The sequence below is a fragment of the Crocodylus porosus genome, unplaced genomic scaffold (genome assembly GCF_001723895.1).
Source record: "Crocodylus porosus isolate Cpor-Errol unplaced genomic scaffold, CroPor_comp1, whole genome shotgun sequence".
Classification (NCBI taxonomy): Eukaryota; Metazoa; Chordata; order Crocodylia; family Crocodylidae; genus Crocodylus; species Crocodylus porosus.
The window spans coordinates 9,966,955-9,982,540 of NW_017728929.1; the positions used below are offsets into that span (position 1 = coordinate 9,966,955).

General features: G+C 45.1%; 1 protein-coding gene and 1 long non-coding RNA gene across 3 annotated transcripts in view; one reads left to right on the forward strand and one right to left on the reverse strand.

Moving 5' to 3' along the window:
* LOC109315364 (allantoinase, mitochondrial-like) overlaps positions 1-8,610 on the reverse strand; it is a 17,364-nt gene extending 8,754 nt beyond the window's left edge. Inside the window, exons 1-3 of one of the 2 annotated variants that reach the window (XM_019543038.1) lie at positions 8,450-8,610; positions 7,099-7,256; positions 1,230-1,381 (exon numbers count right to left, since the gene is read on the reverse strand). In XM_019543038.1, the coding sequence (XP_019398583.1) occupies positions 1,230-1,381; positions 7,099-7,256; positions 8,450-8,480 (341 nt within the window). In that variant the 5' untranslated portion in view covers positions 8,481-8,610. The remainder of the gene's footprint in view (positions 1-1,229; positions 1,382-7,098; positions 7,257-8,449) is intronic. The other variant, XM_019543039.1, reaches the window with a different exon arrangement.
* On the forward strand, positions 4,454-14,230 carry LOC109315368. Its single transcript, XR_002102490.1, has 3 exons — positions 4,454-4,605; positions 13,251-13,349; positions 13,895-14,230. It is a non-coding gene; the product is annotated as an uncharacterized LOC109315368 (long non-coding RNA).
* Positions 14,231-15,586: the final 1,356 nt, after the last annotated feature.

Here is a 15,586-nt window from a genome sequence, read left to right on the forward strand (position 1 = left end):
ATGACTACAGCCATGAGTACTAGAGTGAGGAGGGGATGAGGAGACCTTGGTTTGGGTGAGGTCTGGGTAGGTTTTTGGGTGTGGAGCTGGGAGAGGAGAGAGAGAATGAACAATGATGTAATAGGCTGGGGATAGAGGGCAGGGGGAGGGGAGGCAGAACTGGCAAGGCAAAATGTAGTCCAGAGCCATCAAAACAAGAGTGGCTCATTTAAAATGATAATCCCCAGCAGATACTCTTCTTCCTGATTCCTCACTTTTCACATACAAGCTGTGTTTCCCAGGCCCCATCTCAAAACAGACTTTTTGTCACCGTCCCCACAGACTTCCCTTCCTGCAGGGCCCCATCAGATTGAGTAAGGTTTAGGAGCAGCAGTCATCAGCCCTGTGAATGGACATCAGAATCAGTGCTAAGGAGGTGTCTTTCCTTCTCCTCCATCCCTCAGAGTAATCTATTAATAAAGCATTTCCCTTTGGCCCACTGGAAAAGCATGAATACCTGCAGGAGCTAAAAGTGGCCATTAGAGAGCGCAGCTGAACCACATTTAGCCCTGAGGGTCTGAAGGCAGTGGGGGTACAAAATCCTAGAGCTCCTCCACATAGTTATTGCCATTGTAGCTTGGAGCTGAGGCCTGGAGGGAGGTTGTTTTCACACTGCAAATATGATTTTCAGGGGAGAGGTTGGGAACAGGTTTCACTCAGTTGCACATAAAATGACTTTTTACAGCAAAGGCTGGGGTTTCCTTGGCTTGCGAAGTGTCTAACAGTCTGTGCCCATTTGCCTTCACAGCTAGAGTAATTCAGTTCTTGGGGGGAACTGCCCAGGGAACAGTTAACCAGAGTGGTGCCCACACACCTCCTCTACCCAACAGATTGGAGTCCTGGGGCCAGACACCTGCTTGTGTAAATTGGCAGGACTTCACTCTTCACACCAGCTGAGGATCTGGCCCCTGGTCTATAAGGGCTATGCTACAGCTCCCACTGAAGTTGAGAGACACTTATGCAGTTCAGAAGGCTGGGACAGGCTGACTAGCCATGCAAAGACCATGCAGGGGAAGACCCTGTAGACTCAGATGTACTGTGTAAAGTGAAAAGCCACTTTCTTCTTCTCTCAAACTTTTGAGATGCGAGGGTGAATCCATGTGTGCATTGTGCCCTCAGCATCAGCCATTACTTCCCCATGCACTAGGAATGGTATTAACGTGGTCTTCCCCCTCTCCCTGGTACCGTACATGGGCATGTCCACAATGGTTGTGATGCCTCCTGCAGCTGCAGCCTTTGTTGCAGAAGAGTAACTCTCCAAGGCTGTGTGCCCTGGCTCACAGGCATGGATGTGAGGGTCTATGATTCCAGGCATAACCACCAGATCTCCGACATCCAGCACCTGCAGAGAGAAGGGAAATGATTCGCTTGGCTTGTAACACAAAGCCAGAGGGTCTCCATCTTGAAATGACTATTTTGCATTTAAAGGATCTGGTTTTCTGCATGCAGAAGGCTGGGGGGCTGAGGCCCCTTGTGACGGGAGAGCACAGACCCTATTTGCTTCACTGAGAGGAGCTATTCTACTGTGGGCATTATGGCCCTGTGACTAGATGGTCCTTTCTGCAAAGTTTATCTGTTTCATAATTTCATAGTAGTTTGGGGTCACAAGGGACCTGAACAGATCATCTAGTCTAACCCCCCCGCCACTGGCCAGAGCACATGCTGGGATCACACGACCCCAGACAGGTTTCATCCAACCTCTTTTTGAATTTACCCAAGGTAGGAGTGAGGACCACTTCCCTAGGAAGTTGGTTCCAGATCCTAGCCACCCTAACAGTGAAATAGTGCCTCCTAATCGCTAACCTGAACCTATTCTCCAGCAGCTTCTGGCCATTGTTCCTCATCACCCCAGGTGCTGTTGGATGGAATAGGGCCCTTCCTATTTGCTGCTGATCTCCTCTAACTAGTTTGTAGGCAGCCACCAAATCCCTCTCAGCTTCTGCTTGCTGAGGCTGAACAGGTTCAGGTTCCTCAGCCTCTCCTCATAGGGCCAGCCCTGCTCCCCTCCAACCAAGCGGGTGGCCCTCCTCTGAACCCTTTTAAGGCAGGCCACATCCTTCTTAAAGTGCGGTGCCCAGAACTGGATGCAGTACTCCAATTGTGGCCTGACTGATGTCATGTAGAGGGGGAGGATCACCTCTCTGGACTGGCTTAAGATGCATCTTTGGATGCACGACAAGGTGTGGTTGGCTTTGCTGGCTGCGATCTGGCATTGGCGGCTCATGTTAATCTTGGAGTCAATAATGACTCCAAGATCCCTTTCCACCTCTGTGCTCACAAGGGGGGAGCTCCCCAGCTTGTATGTATCCTGTGCCCAGGGGATGTATATCTGGGCCCAGGGGAAAGTGCTTAGGATGCTCACTAGGTCTTGATGTGATGGGATGTATACTTGAAGGATCTGGAGCAGGAGTTCCTACAATTACAATACAATACCCAAAACTGTAGCCACTCAGATCAATAGAGCCAGACTCTGACCTGCTACAGTACCAGCCCCAGGACAAGGACAACAGAGTCCCTCTGGTTGTCACTGACAGCTCCCAGTTTGGGTTTCTAAGACACATCATTAATGACCTTCAGCCCCTCCTGGAAAAGGATGAACTTTTCAAAGTAGTCATGTGGACAGACTGGTCCTGGCTTACATTCCCCAGCCTCAAACAACATCTCTCAAGCAACAGGCTGCCCAACTCCCACTCTCACCAAGGCACCAGGCCTTGCAATGGACCTAGATGCCTTCTAGGCCCCCAACATCAATGCAGACCACATCACTGGACCTAATAACAAGGAGTATAATATCCAAAGCTCTTTCACTTGCAACTCCACCAATGTCATATATGCCATCACCTGCTTACAGTGCCCTTCCACTGTCAACATTAGACAAACTGGGTGATCCCTACATGACAGAAATAATGGACACCACTCTGACATGAGCTGCAGAAAGACATGCAGGCCTGTGGAAGAACACTTGCACCTCCCTGGATACTTCATTGCTGACCTGAAGGTGACTGTTCTCAGACAGCAAACTTAAAAACTGATTTGAGTGGGAAATTGCAAAAGAAGAAATCATCCAAAACTGGACTGTATTAAGTATGGTTTAAATGGGAACTATGCATTCTTACACATTACCTGGGTTAACTTTAGTGACTCCTTTGTTCTGATGGGTTTACTGCCTCTTAGTTTGCCTCTTCCAGCACTGCCCCTCATTCCCACCTCCTCCCTCTCTCCCCATCCCTTGTGGTTTGTATTCTAATTTTTTGTCTCCTTCTTTTATTCTGCTTTCTGCACATCCTTTCACAGCACCTGATGAAGTGAGCTTCAAGTCTCTGAAGCTTGTGCTATATATATTTACATTGGTTAGTCCATAAGGTGCAAATCTACCCTGCCTTCTAGTTGATGTGACATGACAATTTGATTCTAATCCAGCCTTGCCTCATTGCTATGTCACCAGCTTGGTGCTGTGCTCTAGATCTTGCAAAGACTTCCATCTGGTTTTAATACAAATCAGATTTCATGGTTGTAATTACCAAAGGCCAAATTTGCAAAAGGGCATCTTTGCTTTGGCAGATATCATCTGTACAGTCAGGATTTGCATCAGCAAATTAATGGCAAGGGTGAATCAGAGGTGCAAAGTCTGATTCTGCATCTTCAGTTCATCTAACGAGTGCAAAAATGCAGGGGACCTTGTAATGCAAGAGGTCAAGGAGATGATTACAAGTTTCCTTTGACCTTCTAACCTAGAAAAAGATACATGCAAGAGATATGGGCAAAAAGGAGCTTCTTAGAAAATGTTCCTCTGCACTGACCTCTGAGCTGTCATGTCGGGGCTGTATTTTCATGACTGGGGGCTAGAAAGAGACACTGGTTCTGTGCCTCATGACATGAGGCGTGCCCACACCATCAGAGGACTGGGACATGGCACAGCCATTTCATGAATTAAACAGTATAGGTGATGTAGCTGTCCCAAGTATGGTGCTGGGTGTATGCCAATAAACACACCCAAGGCAGTAAGTTTATTAGCATGTGCTGAATGCCACTCCAAGGAAGCTTCCTCATAATTGTGGGTGAGCATTTGAAGGGGAGTTCTTTGGTTAACAGTTGCCTGCATGCTCAAGAGGCTGGCCTTGGTTATGGGGCCATCTCCAGTCATATGTTCCTATTTTGCTTGGGGCATAGTATACATGGGGCATGGGTGCTCTTTTCTCTTGTGCTGGTCAAGAGGCAATGTCAACATACCTTTAGATTACTGCACCAAAGTTCAGGCCCAAGGTTCAGTTCAGCCCAAGCTAAACTGACATGAATTTGGACCTGATGGCCAGGAAGTATAAACAGGTGCAGCTCATGTAGTACTGCATGTACTTGCACAACACCAGTTAGGAATTCATCCCAAAACGTTCACATTTTTCTGGCTTTGAGCTCCTGGTGCTTTTTTTTAATGGCAAGGGTGATTTCTGAACCTATGATAGTGTGGCATAACTAGAGTGTTCATGAAATGGTTGTATGGACTGGAATGACAAGGCAGCCTTGCCAGAAACTCTGCCTGGGGGTGACTTTCTAAGAGTTGGCAACAAGGTAAAGAGAGAACAGCTCAGTTAAATACATCCAGGGACAGCTTTTATGCTCAAGGACACTGGTGTACGTCTGGAGAAATTTCCCCTTAAGTAAGTGAAGAAGTTTACAGGGACACAGTTTAGTCCATTCATAGCACCTGATGAAGTTGGCTATTGCCTACAAAAGCTCATGCCTCTGAGTCAGTTAGTCTGCCTTGCTTTCTGCTTGACTTCAGACTAACCCAGCTAACTATCTCTGAACATTTTACACTTGTGTCACCAAGATCAAAGCCTAGCTTGATGTCTATGTAGACAAGTGAAACTCTCCAAGCTGTTTTGTATCCAGTCCAAAATCAGACTCCTAGTTTTAGAACCAACTTGTTTTAACTTGAACCAAATTCCAGGCAACTGATTTCAGTCTTACTTGCATCAGTCTAATGGAATTGGTTCAGAGTAAATCTATGCCATTGAAGTCTATAGAGTTATGCTGGCTGACATCAGCTCAGGATCTGGCATTGGTTTAAATGCAGTTACCATGTTTTTGATAGTTGGTTCCAAACTCTAAAAATTTTTTATCTCTGAAAGTTTTGGACCAGATTGTTGGCTTCTAAAAATCCGCAAAGCTTCATTAGTAGGGTGACCATAATAATTTGAAGGAAATCTGGGGTAAGGGAGGGGCCCCAGGGTGTGCCAACAGAACCCCCTGACCCATGGCTCCAAGGAGTGGGGTTGAGCAGGACAGTGTAGTGCGCACACACATATACACACACATATACAAACACCTGCCCCCCCCCGTGGCTCTTCCCTCCTCCACCCCCCAGTCTACCATGCAAGCAATTCTTCTCGCAGCCTAGTGGCATCTGGACCAGAGAGCAGCCCTGGAAAAATGGAAGCAAATGGTCTCCCTGGAAAAATGGAAGCAAGTCCTAGACTGGCACAAACCCGCCTGCATGTGCTTGGCTCCTGACTTCTGACTCCAGGTTTGCACCAACCTGGGGCTTTTGCTTCATTTTTTTCCCAATGTCTGGGACATTGAGACAGCTTCCAAAATCTGGAACTGCCATGGCCAGACCAGGACATATGGTCACCCTATCCATCAGGCCCTCAGTTTAGCAGGTAAACTGAGACTGTCTGGAGTTGGGCAGAATCCTTCAGGTCCTGTCTAGATTTCTGATCACAGTTCTCTCTAGTCTGTGTTGCCCTTGATAATGTAATGGTTGACTAGAGTAATCCAGAGCAGAATCTGGAACAGTGAGATGGAGCAAGGCATGGCTAAAAAGCATCTGCACATTTCTCTGTCAGTCCACATCTTCCTTTGCAACAACTTGCTACTCCAGTCTTCGATCTCTTAAACTCTACCTCTCCCAGGCTGCAGTGTGATAACTCTTTATAAAGTAATGGGATACTGTGATAATGCACAGGGAGAGGGTCAGTTGCTTGATCTTAAAAGCAAACTCTAAAATACAGCCCGGTGAGTCACATTTCCCACATGGATTGACTGGAATATTTTGCAAAAACTTTTGGTATCTGCTTTCCATGAATGTCCCCAGGCATGTGGCTTGCTGGAAGGAACATCCAGGGAAATATGTTTTTATTTGAAGGAAGCAAATCAGCCATTTGAAAATGTAAGGACTTATAATAAAATGACTAAAAGTTCTTCATCCAATCAGGCAAAAGAAATAAATCATGTGACCTTTGTGCCCAGTCCAAAAGGCTGCTCAAATGTCTAATGAGTATAAAACAGAATGGTGACCAACACATGCTGAGTGTGCTAGTTAGAGTAACAAATCCATCTGTGAATGTTGCGAACTGCTCACAGGAAAATTACAAGCAGGAAAAGAAGCAGAATTTAATACAGTGGTTTATTTGCTAAGAGTTATTGTCTGGGCTCTAATCAGCAGCACGTTGCTGATAAAGGTGATTGGGCAGATGGCCTGAAGTTCATCCCTGGGGGAACTGAGACTAGAACATTGCAGGATGTATGGCCCTGGCACGAGCTGCCTGCTTTACTCATCACTAGGTACCCAGCCAGTTTGACTGTTCCTCCCTTACATGGAGTCAATGAGATACATTGTTTTACTCCTCAAGCAATACAGGGGAGATATTTTGGGGGGAGAGGCAGTGTGCAGCAGTGTGAGTTGGAGTTGCTCCCTGCTTATGGCCTGGCAAACACCTGTTCCCAAATCTTGCCAAATCTTTACATCCCTGTGATGTCTGGTTTAGGGTTACCTGCCTGCAACCCTGCCTAGGGCAGCAGTCCCACATTGTACCAGCACCTCCACATGAAGAGAAAAGAGGTTATGTACTCAGTTTATGCCCACCTGGCTTGAGTGGCAGGAACCCTAGGTGGAGAGAGATCTGGGGCCAGTTGCTCTTACATGAAAGAGCTCTTTACTCTCTCAGACTGCTGCACCTGGTCAACCAATACAGCACAAACATTCCCTGCTGGCTCTGGTGCCAGGGTGTTTATTATCTTCCTAACATCTGTGAATGTAGCAAGTTGGCCTGTACTTGCCTTCTCTCCACTGGCATAGGTCCTGCTCTTCCCAGGTAGAACGCTGACTATCTTGCCATCATTGATGAGGATTTCTGCTGGGCAGACGGTGTTCTTCAGCACCACCCTGGTACTCCTCACTGTTGTGACCTTGGACCCAGCTTCTGCTCTGGTTGTGCCTTGGTGGGGTTGCAAGAGAATGGCAAATAGAGTTAGACTCTGAGAGCATGGGGCATTCGAGGAGCAGGTTATATAGTCCAACTGCTTTAATTCTGGCCCCCAGAAGGGGAGAGAACCTGGCAATGGGATACTGTTCTTCAGAGGGTGATTTGGAGGAAAGAGTCATCTTAAAAGGCATGACTAGCTAAAACACTGTGGGACTCTAGCAGGACTGATTCCCCAGCACTTCCTGGCCAATATCATTATCCTCTCAAGAGCTCCCAAAGGTCTCTCTGCTAGAAGTATGCAGCAGATAGCCCCTGCCTCAAAGATCTTTTAGTCTAAAAAGGAGAGGCACTGATGAGGTGGGGAGGGGAAAAGATTAGTGCCCCAAGTTACTCATAGGGGGCAGAGACCTAGAAAAGTAAGTGAGTCTGTGCAGTCACACAGAGCCAGAATTGACCCTAGATCTTCCAGACCTGCGCATGGTGCACAGAGCACCCTTCCTCTCAGACCTACATTTCAACACTGCCCTAAATCTCATGCCCAGTGTACTGGTGCTTATTAATTCCTAGGTTGTTTTCGGTCTTGGCCAGATTGATTTGCCATTAACTTCCATAGGATCAGGGTTTGGCCCCTATAAGGCTGGGGTTATGGTTGCCAGTTTTCACCTTATGCTTTGAAGAAGGGCTTTCTCATACATTGACATGGGAAAGAATGGGCTGGCACAGGCACCTGCACACACAGGCACATCAGCGTGCGTGGGAAATTCACATCTTTCTCCAAAGCAGACTCCATCTATTCAATGGGTGAGCCATGCTGAGGGCTGCTCAGCCTACAGCTCTCGCAGCTGTGTGCACTCCAACGGGCTTGTTGACCATGTGCAGAGGCCAAGACAATGGCCTCAGCAAGCTGTGAGGGGAAGACCTCTCTTGCTGGATTAATAAGTGTTTGAAGGAAGCTTCTGAAGTCTTTCATTCCTCTCTGGAAATGGTAAGGCCAGCAGGCCCTGTCTGTGCTAATAGCCAGCATTCAAATGAGCTCCAGATCAGGACACCCTGTTGGTTTCCTCTCAGATTATTGCCTATTTTAATCCTTCTAGCACAGGCTTGCTGACTCCAGGTCTAGTCTCAGCAGGAAGCTTCTGGCCCACAAGGATTAAACAGTCCTTAACTGAATCTTCCGGAGAAGAAAAGCATTTCCCCCTACTCACCTCTTTGCATGACTTCACCTTTCTTAGACATCTTAAGATGGTATGTGCTCTGTCTGGCTCCTGATATTGCAGTTCCTCTGACTTTGCTTCCTTTGATAATGGTTGAGAGACTCTTCACACAAATGTGTGGTGCAAGGGAGACTTCCCACTGATATCTGTGAGGTTGTTTCTCTCTCCCCTCCTGGGGCATAACAGGGAGGAGACACTGCTTGTCCAGTTAATGTTTGATGACCTCTGCAAACAGTGGAAGCAGAGTCTTCCATAGCCTTGACCTTTATCAATTGGTTTATTTTCTTTTAGTACTGGGGAAAGTCATTAAATGACTGTGTAACATGAGTCCTTGGTACAAAAAAGGCTGGAGCCAGCAGGTACAGTACAAGCTTCGTCTCCCAGCCATGGTGCTGGTATTGGAGGGCAATCTCAAGGGCTAGTTCGGACTTGCTTGCTTTGCTCTTCAGTTGTACAGTCTTCTCAGGCGTAGTGATCATGGACACCTTTTGATGGAGTAACTTGGATTCATCTGTATCTAAAACTCTGACACAACAGGATGCTCCACCTCTATCACATGGCCTGGGGCTTTTGTAGCCAGCTGGCAAACAGCAGAAAGCATGTGTAGATGCTCTTTGCACCTTCAGTTGGCAGCTGCTGTCATTTCTATAATTGGTGCCTCCCTGGGTGTACTGTATGCTCTGAAGGGCTCCATTTCCACCAGAAGTGCATGTGCTTTGGCTGTGATGGTTGCCATCACATGTTTTGACAGCAGAACAGAAGTAATGGAGACCAGGTTGAAGGCTACAATTCAAGGTGATGTGAAACTACTTCTTGGGATCAGGATGGTCATCCTGAGGGTCTCACATGCGACTGTAATAACTATAGAATAAACAACTTCCATCAGCTGTTGCACAGTTGGCAGATGACATTGGCATGTAGGGACTGCTGCCCTAGGACCATGCATGAGGTGGGGAAGAGGTGAAAGGCTTCATCCACTTGTGGAGAATCGTTGTATGGCACTTGGCAGATGATTTTACAAGCACCTTCTGACTCACCCTGATGATACCTGAATCTTGGAAACATAATAGTTTTTAACCATTACTTATAGAGCAATTTTTCGTATTAAAGAACAGCACCTGTTGCCAGTAACACACACTTGCTCTGGGTTTCACTGACCCGATTCTTACAGCAAATCTTCTATATAGGACATGCCAAAGTGAATAGATGACAGCATTAGGTGATGTCAAATAGGAGCAAGCTCTATTATTTCCTATGTCATTCAGGATTTCTCTCTGTTAATTAATGTATGACTTTTTATGATAAGAGAACCGATTATGTACAGTCGTTGCAGTCTCCAGTACTCTTGAGCATACATCATGTCAGAGATGTATTCTGCTCTAATGGCCCATTGCTCTAGATTTAGAGAGACCCGAATGAACTTTCAACCCAGCCTTTCAGCCGGCCACCATGAGAGGCAAGCTGTCTTCCCAAAAGGAGACCCAGCTTCCTCCAGGCAGTAGTTGGGCTGGCTTATCCTACCACCCAGAGGTGTGTGTGCAAATACTGGAACTGCTTTAACTCCTCACTGCCAAAGTAACAGTAGAATGTGAAGGCCACAGCCAGCGTGCCGTGTGCTGTACATACGCATAGAAGATACATTGTTCAATGCTGGGGTGGGGGAGAGCTTGAAAGATTAATGAGCCAGTTGAAACCAGCCCTTACACTTGCAGATGCTCATGTTAAACAGTGCTGGTCAGCTAGAATTCAGTAAACAAATGAAGTAGGTTTCTGCCAGATTCTTCGGCTCTGAGTGATATCTGAATGGCATGTGGCACCATGATCAAAACAAACTAAGAAAATGCCTTGAGTGGAAGCACGGAGCAGTCAAAAGCTCCCAAGGGCAAACTCTGCAGATGTGGTGAGCCAGTAGGGGAAGTTTGGACAGTACTTTGCTATCTTCACCAGCAGAAAGCATCATTTCTGATGGTGCCTGGTTTCAGTTAACTGAGACAGAGGAGGGAACTCTGAAGCTGTTTTGTGGAAATGAGCAGAGCATTGCACTCCATGTAAAAATGAAACCTAAGTGCAATGTCTTCTTATAAAGGTCCGAAGGGCAGGTGAAAGAACAGAGCTTATGGCTGAGAAGCCAGTCTTGCAAATGTACAGGGCTGAGTCCTTGGTAAGAGATCTGGTCTAGTTGGGGAGCTAGGACTAAACCCACCCAGTCTGTTGGGAGAGAGCAACTGGAATTGGCTAGGCCAAGGCAGTCACCTAGCTAAAATGGAAGCCTTGTGGGGCAGGCAATGCTCTGGCACTGGACACCATACAGATCCTACAATGCTACATGACACAGGAGTATGGAAAAGACATGATACAGGAATATGAAACTCAAAGTTGGAGTTGGGGGAGGGGAAGCAACCAGCATGTAGAACTGCATGGTGTGGCAACAGCACAAAGCAAGACAATGCTCAGTTTTGGTTACAAGATGAAAGGACTGCAGTGGATTGCATCACTGTACAAGACTGTGCATGCCAGTAGAGTGTGCTCAGCATGGGCATCCAGAGCTCAATCCAGGTTTATTAAGAGCCTTGGGCAGCACTGGAGCAAGCAATGACTTGGAAACGAAGGGAACATCTTATTAAAGTTGAGTTGCATGTCTAAGTCAATGTGATGCCAACCAGTGATACCAGCAGCCAAGGAAAAGCCCCAAGCAGCAATGGGTAAAAACTTGGGGTAGTCAGTAGTGATCTTCTCTGTGCAAAAGGAGCGGTGAACCAAGTGTCTGGTTAAATAACAAGAAATTGGAAAAGGGGCATGGCATCTCATTAAATCCCATAATAGCTAGATCTTGATGGTTCAATGGAAAGTGTATTCAGCCCTTGGGGGAACCAAACAACTGAGGAAGACTTTGAGGAGTCTGCAGTGGCTAAGTAAGCTCTCAAGAAAGTGAAGAATAGGGATGATGCTGCTGAATCCTCCCACCATTTGCTTCCATCCAAAGTTCCTCTTGCCTTGAGGTAGAGGCTAGAGATTAGCTGGATGGGTGCCTGACTCTGGGAACCAGAGGGTGAGTGGAAGCACTAGTTAGGTGTGGGCACTCACTGGTCACTGTAAGAAAAACTGAATTAAAAAGGCAAGCCTTTTGGAAATTTTGGAGGGCATCAACTGTAACACTACACTGTGGACTAAAATATGACTTCTTGCACAAAGGTCTAGTTAAATGAGTCTTATAAGGACTTTTCACAGAGATGAGGGTGAAGGGAGTGGATCTGTCCCCTAGGAGGACATAAAAAGCATTCCTCTGTTATTACTGTCCTCTGTGGGATGAATCACCACAGCTCTTTCTCTCTGTGGGGCTTTTGCACACTAGATCAGTATTTGAACCTATCCACTGACCTGTCTCCTGCCCTGCTCTTCAGCTGACCACAAGCCTATTGCACCGATCATGTGTGTGGCCCAGCATGTCTATGGCCCTGCTGCTCTCTGGTCCTGCTACATGAGGCAGGGATACCCAGAGGCCATATTGACTTTCAAAGGCAAATGTATCCTGGATTTATATATGGTGCTCCTGCCTTGTTATATGCATGTACTGCCAGGAACAAATCGAGTAAAGATGTTCCTCTCCATATTACTGATGAGCATGAAACCCATACCTCACAAATAACCACAAACATTATGGATCTTTCCAATTTGGGTTGGATAGTTCAATATATGTGGTGAGAGTCTGATAAGCCAAGTGACCTAGAGGCATGATAGCTTTGGTATTTTTTGTCTCTCTTTCTTTTGTGTGTTTTTCTCTATTTCTTTTTCTATTTTTTGCTGCCAGTTAATTCTCTCAGCTATTAATTCCACATTCCACCCCAGCCCATAGGACTTCTAGCTTGGTGGAAAGTTTTGTACGATAAGCCTCACATTGTGTGAAAGTTTTGACTGAGGGCTTCAGGATCGAACCGTAAGTTGTCACTTGAGCTGCCCTTTTCAGCAAATTTTGCATTGATGTAATTTCTAGCTGCTTTGAAAGTTGTCTTAAAATTAACCTTTTTAATGGGTGTTGCATGCTTAAGACACTTGTGTCATTTGTGTACAAGATGTGGAGTCCTGGGAAGTGGTGATCCTTCTTGCTAGAGCCTTGAGGGCAGCAAGGATGGAGATACATAGGGTGGAGAGAGGACTGAGCATCAATACACCTTAGCTTTAGCTTCCCTTCTAGGAAAACAAGAAATAGCCAGGGCCCCATCTTATTGCTTAATGCCAGTTCAGGAATATAACCACCTAGGATTGTTTGCTTCTCATGGGACACATATTCAACGATAAGCAGAGCTACAAACTATTTATTAAAGAAAGGGGGAAAAATAAACACACAGCAGCTGTTCCAGTTGATCTTTCTTGCATGCTGCTGTGTTCAATCTTTCCATAGAGATTCTGCTGTTAAGAGGTAGCTCACCTTTGGAGAACTCAAAGCACCTTGGTCCCCAAATTAGTAGGGAGATCTATTCCAGTCTATCAGGGATAACTAAGGCTTCAAGAGCGTCCTTTTTTGATACCCAAGCTAGCCTCTTAGAAGTAAACTAGCTTATATGGAGCTCGGCACTGGGCAGCTAGACAATAGGTAGATCTGTCTGGGATATTGCTGTATCCATTGCCTACAATGCAGCCCAGCAGAGAGAGACCAGCTGATGAGGACATACATATGTATGCACTTCTTAACTAGACAGCTCAACTACTGATAATAATTTAGCCTACAGCAGTACAGAGCCCTGCCTAGGCTCTTGCCCAAGTTTTTACTGAGAGTACCTGATGGGTTTTTCAGCCTCCTGTTGCTGTGGCCCACTGCTCTCAGTATCTGAGTTAGCTGGCTTCAAGCCAGGCTGGGCACATCTACATCAGCTGAAGTCATACATTGCTTCAGGTAAGTTTGCCTGCAATCAGGGGTTGCAGCTCTTTAGGATACTTCGTTCACGGGCAGCCAAACAGTTTGTAAGTGGGCAAACTAAGTCTCCCAGGAACTAAGGTTCTAAGGAACTAAAAGGAAGCTATTCAAAGGGAATGAACATTAAGAATTTTAATCTCCTCTTTTCCTCTGCTTACCTAGATTAGTTCTGTGTATTCCTATGCATGTGCAGAAGCTCTGAGAACATTGGTATCTAACAAGGGGAATTGTTTGACTCTTAAATGACTATAGTTCTTCAATATCCCACTAAAATAAAACTTCTGAACCTAATTGCTTGGCAGTGCTTTAAAGTTTCATTTTACCATCTCACTGGGAGTTGCCATTTGAATTGGAAGGTTGCTGCTTGATGCTGCTCTGTGTCCATCCTGTTCTTGGCTGCCCAGCAAAGACAGACTGAGCAGAGCTGAAAGTCTGTAATGTGGAGGGTGGGAATAGTGTGCCGGTTGCTTAGTTTGGACTGTGGTCTGTGTGGTTTTGTTGATTTTAACCTTCAGTTTCCATAGCTTAATGGAGAAGCAGGGGAGATCTTATTCTGGCTTGGCTGATTTTGAAGTTAGCAGCTGTCATCAACCTTTCATTGGCTTGGTGCCTTCTAGCAAGTTTAGCTTATGAATTTTCTCGTAGGTTTGCAGTAAGGTTTTAATGTGTGTTCACCTTGGTATTACTGTTGCATATGCATTCCTGGGAGGAAGTTCTCGGATCATCTTTAGGGATTTAGGTGTATTTATACAGCCTGTTTGTGATGCATTTTTAGTTTATTATGGTTTAATAGCTATGAAAGTTGCTTGAAATAAGTCCAGACATCCTCACTCATTAGATAACAAGTCTTCCAACCTCAAAATAGTCCTTTTCAATCAATTTCTCAGAGTCCCTGTGAAAAGTCATTGTCTCTTAACAGTCTGTTCAAGTTTTTTAAGGAAGTGGCTGAAGCATTGCCAGATAAATAATTAAATTCTCGTATTAATATTGTATACTCAAATGGCTTTTTGTATTGCTATTTGGTCTAGCAAGATTCTTGAATTTCATGTTGGTACACAAAGCTTCATCCCACTTACATGAGAATGGCATTAGGATGCTATTACACTCAAAACCTTGCATTGCAATATTTGAAAACACGTCTCCAAAAGAAGCAAATGCCATTCTCAAGCAATTAAGGGAGTAGAGCTTTGAAAGAGAATGAAAGATAGATAGTAGTAATATGTGACTTAGTCTGAAGGCTTAAAGAAGAAATTACTATTCTTAATGAAAGTAACTTTTATTATTCAACTTTTTTACATTAGAATCTTCTGGCAACAAAGGGAGTAGGTAACATAAAAGCTTAGAGTTTGGTAAATCTAATGTATCCCTGCTTCTAAACACAAGAGCTTTTAAAATCAGGACTCTTGCCTAAGTCACTAGTTGAGGTAAACTATCTTTGTACTGGACTGACTTTTTGCACCTTATTCTTGGAGAACTGTTGATATTGGTTATATCTGAATGAAAATGGCCATTGGATTTATGACCTGCTATTTGCAGCATAGTTACAACTGGCAACTAAAGACCTCTCTTAAATATTTTATAAAAAGCACAGATCCCAAAAATCAATGCTGTGATCTGGAAAATGTATGCAAACAGAAAAGAAAATGATATCAAAAGATTCCTTTTAAAACTGCCTTGCAGAGTCTGGTTAAGCCCACGGTTGGTATTTTATGACAATGACATAATTGTCTTTAATACTTGAGGCTTGTCTTTGGGTGCAAAAAACCAGACAGTTCCCTGAATTTGTTTAAGTCTGAACATCTCATAAGCATGAGCTATATTGAAGGTATAAAATAATTATAGCTATCTCTCAGATTCACTAATTGCACAGGAAAGCTTATAAAGAGTTGACACTGTAAGAATATTTATTAGAATTTTAACCACTTGTGCATTAGTACTGAGGTTTCCCCATTACACAAATTGCCAATTGCTCAAATCATGAGTGAGACCTTATGAGGGTTGATAAGGCAAGATGCTGTGTTTATTGATTAAGCGCTTAATACACACACACACACACACACACACACACACACACACTTCATACCCCGATTTCTGTTCAGCACTGGTATACGTTACCAGTCTTATCAGTACTTGGATCAACTTAGTGGCCAGCCAAGTTGATCATGAGTAGGAGCCAGGCTTCTGCTGGTACCTCATCAGATGAACCCATGCTTCAG